The following is a 7966-nucleotide window of genomic DNA, read 5'->3' on the forward strand; positions in this document are numbered from 1 at the left end:
CAAATATCGATAAGTACGGGAGACCTAAAGATTAAATATGTGAATAACAATAAATCCTGTATTCAACATTGATGAAGTTCTGCGGTCTACTTTGTTTTTACCAATTATTATTTTTTGGGTTTATTCCAGAATAAATGTAACTGTTATATTTGCAAGATGACTATAATATAAAAAATTGTGATTTTTTACAAAAAAACTTTACGAGGACAATTGATTCCAAGAAAACAAAATTGCTTTTTTTGACCCAACTATTCAAAGTGTGGGTATTTTGAAAAAACGTGAATAAAATGTTTTTCTCTAAACCTTTTGGGAAATGATCAATTTCAACTAAAAGAAAAAATCTGATGAAATTATTATTATAGGTATAATAACAATGGTTGAAAGTACAGATTCTCATACAATGATTTATTTTTAGATTTTTAAATAAACTTCCTTAAATTCGATTGCCTAAAATTCTGTAGTTGAGCAAATTGATTTGAGAATAATCTCTATTCGAAACTAATAACATCAGATAATTTTCCACCATAAAAATTCAAGTCAAATTTAATTTATTACATTACCTTAACTTGCTTCATCGCGCTATTTTTTAGGGTAGTACTTAGATTAGAATTACACAAACAATTAAAGTTTAACTCGTGTACAATATTTAAACTTTCTGGTTCTGCACTTACATGATTGTGGAACCTTTTCCAAATAAAATCAATTTCAACGGTTAATTTGAGTTCGAAACTTAACAGTTTTTAAAATCCGTACAGTTGGACGCTTTAGCAAGCGGAAGAGCGGCGGAGAAAGATTCACACAAAGTAGTAATTAATGTTAGTTTCGTGAGAATCATGGTAAAGACTTTGCTGATTATTAAATGTACCTAAAGGAAAAGTATTCGGAGTCATATAGGAAGTAGGAGGCAGTACAGGAAACTTTTACAGTACTTCCCTGAAGTAAAAGGAAACATGTATCAAGCAAAGGAGGTTCGAACTTTCTTCAGTAAAACCAGATATTTTCATAGACTACGTATACCTAATATATTCTCTTACCTGGATAGCTCTTCCGGTGATGACTCGTTGATTGTTTGCAGAATTTTAGAATGTTCTTCTGACGAAAATTGTTCACGAAACGAAAAATCCAAGCTGGTTTCATTTAAAATCGCTTTAGAACACAAGGGTCGAATCTGTAAGTTTTCTGAACTTAATATTTCAGTCATGTTAGGCTTCCAAACCTCTTACCAAAGTGCCCAAAGATGGGCAAAGTCTACTAATTCCAGTTTTGATGCCAATCATTGTTTCCAAATATCATTAAACATTAAATTTGCTTCATTTTAAGTAACAAACAAATTGCAAGAAAAACTAGGTTAGAAGCGACATTCTTCTTAACCTTCTAACCGGCGTTTATTTTCATGCGTTTACGTGAGCGCTCTCGGAGAATTTCTGTATTGCCGATTGCCTAAAATCGCTGAGACGCAATTTCGATATTCACAAGCGATATTAATCTATTTCTCTATTACAGACTAGAGCTCGGAATTTTTTAAAATCTGAAATTGGAATACTCGTTTAGTGGTTTATTCGAATAGTAAAATTATTCGAATACTCGAATATCTAACGAATATTCGAATATTCGAATAGTCGAGTATTCGAGTACTCGAACTCAACAATTTTTTTGTCGCATTAGGTAATTTTTGTTATTTTTTACTGGCTTTCCTCTGTGATTTATACCCTAATTCAAACGATTTTTGGGTAATCAATAATTTGGCTTTATTTTTTTACTTGAAAATAATTTTCACTCAGTGTTTCAACATTAACTAGCCAGGTTTGCTACTGTGGAAGATTTTTATTTGAACCTTTAAAATGTAAATATTAAGCGAGTGTGTTCTGCTTTGAATTAAACTTTTTAATGTGGTGTAAGAAATATTGTGTTGTTTATACATGTTTTTTCCCTCTTAATTACACTCTAATTTAAACGGAGTTTGAATTTTTAATTTGAATTTGAGACACCCTCTATCAATTGATGTTATCTTAAACTAAACTAGACGTTAATATCTACAACTTTTTTATTTAACATTTTTCTCTAAATTTCAAATTAGATGCTAAAACGGGGTGGCCATAGTTCAATCAATAGCCCTGTACATCGTTTCCGGGAGCAGAATCTTTAGAATTTTTATAAATTTTATTTAAATTTTTCTAATTTTGTATTCAGTTTTTATTAAAACCTTCGAACAAGTCAGCCAGTTTAAATGAAAAGTTCATCATTTATTTTATAATTTGTTTGCGATTTTAAAACCAAATTCACATCAATTCACTGAAAGAGTACATGTTTGCCTATTGACTTTTTTAACATCTTGCATCGTCTTTCAGAAAAAAAAATTAAACCAAACTGTTGCTCAATTCTATAAAAACATAAATGTTCAGGAATGTAGCTGCAACTTTATTACAGTTTGTCTAGTTATAAAACCATTAAGTGCGGAAGCAAATATTTGCACGAATACACACTTTTGTATAATTTAAAGCTCTCTCTATATTTAAATGAGGGTTTTTCTAATCTGCCAATTACTTCTGGCTATCATTAAATAACAAAGCTTTTCAGTATATTTTGTATATTTTTGCACAATAAAATTTGAGAATTTTACAAAATTTATTTCTTTAAAACCAGCTAAAAATACAGTATACATACAGTTATGTGCTGTAAAAAAGAATTTTTCTCTTTATTCCAGAGGTATGCAACTCGGTTATAGTCATACCAATGAAGTTACATTCATTACTGTTTCATCGCATACTAAATTATCTCCCCAGTTAGTTTTACACATACTTTCATGCGATGTGAAACTGAAACATGCACTATAAATATCACACAACAGATAAAATAATATAAAGATTCAAACAGCTATCTACGTGTTGCTAAATTGAAAGCTAACAAATATATCAAGAAAACAGATGCTATAATTTGAATAAAATAAGTCCCTGAGATTCAAGCAACTGGCTTAGAATGAAACTATCGACTGGACCACTCAGAAAAGCTGTTTCTTTGAAGAAGCTTGGAATCGGCTGAAGAAACATCACGTCGTTTGGATATGACTCGTTTCCAAATATCTCCCACGCCAGTATTTAAAAGAGCTTCAATACAACTGGTACTTGAAGACTGTTGCTTTGGCTTCATGGATTGCTTCTGACGCTGAGTCGGTTGGGTTTCAATGCATGAAATCGAACGTTCTCTATTGGCCATGTTTCCTGATGGTACATCCACTTCATCGTTCACTGAATTCTGAAAATAGTTTTTAAACTGTAAATGCAGTATTTGTAGATAAAATTTATTTTATATGCGGGATAAGTTGGGATATTATAGCTGAAGCTAAATATGCTTATTATTGTACTAGTTCTATAATCTATATCAAATAAAAATTAGTTTCCAATTTTACGATCAATTCGGAAGAGAAACGATCTCTTGAAACTTTTCCGTGCGACACCCAGTTTTGGAGTGAAAAAATATAAGTCGATTGATTGCAGTATTCGGAATGCCAAGGGCTCAAAATATGTTAATATAAACCGAATATTTTGAATAGAAAAAAGTGATACGCTCTTCAATTTTCCCAAACTTAAAATTATTGTCTAATTTAATGATCAATTAGGAAGAGAAAAAAATTCTTGAAAAACTTTTGTTCAACTCCCCCTTACCGACTAAAAACATTACAAGTCGAACCATGGCAGCTTTTAAGTTGCCAAGTGCTCAAACATTAATTAACGCTTCTCGCTTTCAAAGAATGTGTAATTTAGATGAAGCGTGCTGTTAACTATCAAATAAGCTTCTAAACAACGACTGAAAGCCAGAAATTAAAAAAAGTTCAGAAACTTTAGAACACTATTCTGGATTGAGTGAACATTTGGGGCACCAATTGCTTTAACGTTCTCCTGAAATTGTTGTATATTTTACATGTATAATTTTGGACAAAACATTTAGAACATTCTATATATTTTCATATAACACATAATAGTTGCCCATATACTCAGCTAAACGTATCAATGGATTGGATGGTTTTTTAAGTCGAATATTCCTTCGAATTACCTTAGTAGATAAATGTTGAGAATAATAAGACCCATTTGAACCTCCATCTACTTCGCTTCTTTTCATGGCACTTCGCAATATTTCCGTAATCCTTTGCGAGCATCTTAATGTTTCTTGAATCTGGAAAAAAATATTATTGAAAAATATCATTCAGACACGCTTGCAATCAAATCCGCACTTCTTCCACTGTTAACATAACGAGTTCCACAGAATTTTTATCAGTAACGTCCCTCTGGGTACTTCCAGGACTTTTGTGCTCTTGATCTGACTGATCATCTGCTGTTCTTTCTCCTCCATCAGAGCTAAACGTTTGATCAGTTGATAAATGACGAAGACGAGCACTGCTGTAGTTCAACCAGAAGTTATTCCACTCGCCAACTTTGCTATCAGCATCTTGAGCTGAAAAACATTGATTTTGTAACAAATTTTCAAATTGAAAACAATTTTTTTGCAAATATTTTTAAAGGTATATTTATTTTTTCAATATGTAAGACTTACTAGATGCGTTTGATACGGCGCTTCCAAAGTATTCGCTGTTGACACTTTCAATCCAGCTGAAATAACTGGAACTATTCGGAGATGACGTTTTTTCCGCTTTAAACTCATTCAGATTGGTAACTTTTAAACAATCAGTGTTCTCAAGCGAAGAGTCAAGTGATGACCTGAGAAAAGAAACGAATAAAAATATTATGAATATTACTATCGTCTAGTGCTACACATTAAATGTAAGTAAATAGGTAACATTCTTACTTATGTACTTACTTTTGAATCATGGGTTCAATATATAACGTTTCTTGTTTACATATAATTAAAAAGATAATATTTTGAAAATTTAAAAGAGCCGCTGAAATACCGCAATAAATCAAAAAGCGCATAAAGAAAACTTGACTGCAGCAAAATAATAATGGCCATGCGGCAATTTTCCAGGGATAGAATAAGTCTTGTGTGTTTTAAAAATAACATTAACTTTCGCGTAAGCTAACTTTAACAACAAGTTTTAATAAAAAGCTAATGATAAATTTTACAGTACAGACCGTATTTAGGACAAAATTTATTTTCCAATTCAAACATTTTTCTCATTGTTCGACACTTGAATGAATAGCTACTTTTCTCGAATAAAAGCTGCATTCATAAAATACAATCCTGTAACAAGAGTGTAAATATTCGGCGCAGTATGTTCCATTAATTAGTTAAATTACAAAAAAGGTTATAGCACACACTTTTGCTTTGTTACAGAACAAAAACAACTGCCTAAAAAAAAATAAGGCCAAACAAATATGCTTTATTTAAGGCCACTCTGGATGTTTTTGGCAAAATTCAACAGTATTTAGATGCTTAGAATCAAACCTTCAGAAAAATGGAAGAGAGAACAGCTACCAGCTTCTATATTAGAGCGCTCTAGCATCGGTGATAAACTTACTGCCTTAAACATCAAAAGTACAGATTTTTCCTATTAAAGCGCAAATCACCTGGTATTTTCTTCAAGAAAATTATAGTTACCTGTGATTATTTTTACCAGATTCATTAGAAAAAGAATTTCTTGCACTTCTCCTTTCTGATATAGCTGCTAGACTATGTCGAAATTGATGTTCCCTTCGATATTTTTCTGTAGGTGGAAGATCATCTACATTAAAAAAGGCACTAGTTTAAAATAATATCGAAAAGTTCCTGCAAATACTCAGAAAAATGCGATACCTTCTAAATGTTTATGTATTGTATTTATAAATTTCACAAAGCTCGCAAACAAGAATTATGTTTAAAAAAAAATTCTATGAAATGTATGGCGAATATCAAATGTATTCTTAATTTCCGTCCAGGTAATAAGAATGTCTCAATAATATTTCAAATTTTAAAGAGTCAAAAATGTATATGAGCAGATTATAAAGAGTTTTAATTTATTAAATTAATTTAAAAAGTATAACCCAATTTATAATATAAATCGAATAATTTCTAATTAGGTACAATTAGTACCTCAAAATTTTGTGTAGTCAGCAAAATTTAGATATTATACAATATTTATTGTACATAAATAAGTTCTAGACCAACTGACTTGTCGTAGGCTCAGAGATTCTTCATATAATCTATGAATAATGTATGGTCGGACCTTTTGCAAAGAAACCGCATCTGCATGCTGAATATTTTAAAACAAGTTCAAGTTCAACAATAATCAGATGGTTCAAGTATTAGTCCGACAACGTTTGATAATTGATAGATTTTTCAGCGAACAAAGATTGAGAAGTAATCTATTTAGTCGCATGGTTTTATTTTGTTATTTAACGAATCAAATTTTAGATACTTATCTAAAAAAAGCAAAAGAACAATTTTTAAATGTAATTTTGTAGTTCAATTTATGTGAAACAATACTTTTACTGATAAAAATACAAACAACAGTGATAGAAGTTATTTAAATACAAATTTAAGAAATTTATTGCACACGATTTTATGTACGCGAATGAAGAACAGGGTTCTGTAAGCAAAAGTTACTCAGTGTGGACCGCTAAAACTATCAGCTACATCATCGTAGCTGTTTGGCAGCAGATCGAGCTGCGCAAAATCTATAAAAATTATTCTAACAATAAATTTGATTAAAATTATTAGGAAAAAATCAGAAAATTCCATTTTGGAGCAATACACAATGAGTGCAGCCGAGAAAAATACAAGTTAATTGAAAAATCTCTTATCGGAAAATAACGAAGTAAACGACACAACAGATACAAAATAAATACTACAAAAATAAAAATTGAACTTGCAAGATCTGGAAGATGCAACTATCTGCTGGTCCTACAAAGAGAGTCTGACGCCCAATGTTACGAAAAACCAAATAATAATTTTGGATTCGAAACGCTAATGAACTAACCACGACATTAAATACAAATTTTATTTTTTCTCAATTGCTATTAGCTATTAATAAGGCATCAATAAAGTCACAACCTTCTTTGAAGAAACCTTACAAGTAGTACTCACCATCTTCCGTACTACTAGTAGATTCAATTCTCTCTTTTCTAAAAGTCGATGTAGATCTTCGAACAACTGTTCCACTTCGTACGAAAGCGCTATCTGGACTATCCAGATTAGACAAATCTAATGTATTATCTTGGAAAAATGAAAGCTGGCTAGAAGAACTATTCGACGAGTCTGACTGGGAAGCACTGCCATCGTTCGACATTCTACTAGAGTATTGATCAATGTTTAAATAATTTTAGTTGATTATAATAGAATATTTCCATTCACCTACCTATCTATATGTAAGCATCAATAAGCAGATGCAAGAATTAATCAATTTTGAGGAGTTTAAATGCCACAATTTTACCATCAACTTTGAAGATTGTTGGATGTTGGACTAGATAATTAAAGTTTTAATTGTTGAAAAATTTTACAGCAAAATTTTCGTATGAACCTTCCAGTGAATATAACATATTAATACAGTTTCATCTTTACAGTCAAATTTAAACATTATAGATTTTTAATTATGCAGGTAACTTTACCCCACTTTGATGCACAAGTAGGACGCCGCACTTTCGGGGTCGCACTTTTCACGTGAACTATTTAAACTTAAATTAAAGCCATGTGGATAAGGCCAAGTTATTAAGTTAATCACTCGATTTTATCCAGTAAATAATCAATGACCCAAAAGTGATGCAGGATTGAAACAAAGTTAAAACCAAACTGGGAACTTTCCATATGTATCTTAAAGCGGTCCCGTTTTAGTTCCAGATGACCAATCAATTTCCATGCCAACGATTAACCGTTATAACGCAGATTAGGCTCTGAGGTAAAGGGATGAACAACGAAAGTGATAAATCTAGTGAAGAGAATGAACATTAGCAGATCAATTTGCAATTACTAGCAATTTTTTTCTCAATGGCTGCAATCGCTTTAAAAAAATGTGCGGTAAAATTAATGTTTCATATAAAAT

At 31.2% G+C, this 7966-nt stretch overlaps 1 protein-coding gene and 1 long non-coding RNA gene across 2 annotated transcripts; both read right to left on the minus strand.

Annotated features, from left to right (window-relative positions):
• Positions 1–345: 345 nt before the first annotated feature.
• Positions 346–1410, minus strand: LOC125504999. Its single transcript, XR_007281873.1, has 2 exons — positions 1224–1410; positions 346–1168 (listed from the first exon to the last, which is right to left on the minus strand). It is a non-coding gene; the product is annotated as an uncharacterized LOC125504999 (long non-coding RNA).
• Positions 1411–2543: 1133 nt separating this feature from the next.
• On the minus strand, positions 2544–7216 carry LOC109533065. Its single transcript, XM_019898259.2, has 5 exons — positions 7015–7216; positions 4549–4749; positions 4229–4449; positions 4051–4170; positions 2544–3252 (listed from the first exon to the last, which is right to left on the minus strand). Exons 1-5 carry the CDS (start codon positions 7214–7216, stop codon positions 2983–2985), a joined length of 1014 nt encoding a protein of 337 aa, XP_019753818.2. The 3' UTR covers positions 2544–2982.
• Between the last annotated feature and the right edge of the window lie 750 nt (positions 7217–7966).

The sequence above is a fragment of the Dendroctonus ponderosae genome, unplaced genomic scaffold (genome assembly GCF_020466585.1).
Source record: "Dendroctonus ponderosae isolate FM_Combo_2020 unplaced genomic scaffold, Dpon_F_20191213v2 Dpon_F_20191213_60, whole genome shotgun sequence".
Taxonomy (NCBI): Eukaryota; Metazoa; Arthropoda; class Insecta; order Coleoptera; family Curculionidae; genus Dendroctonus; species Dendroctonus ponderosae.

What these genes read in the sequence shown, in the direction of transcription:
- LOC109533065 (XM_019898259.2), bottom strand. Translation starts at nt 7,216, where the DNA reads ATGTCGAACGATGGCAGTGCTTCCCAGTCAGACTCGTCGAATAGTTCT. An exon ending in CGCCGTATCAAACGCATCTA is followed by an intron (nt 4,450 to 4,548) that starts GTAAGTCTTACA and finishes AATGTTTTTCAG; the next exon opens with CTCAAGATGCTGATAGCAAA. An exon ending in CTCAACATTTATCTACTAAG is followed by an intron (nt 3,253 to 4,050) that starts GTAATTCGAAGG and finishes AACTATTTTCAG; the next exon opens with AATTCAGTGAACGATGAAGT.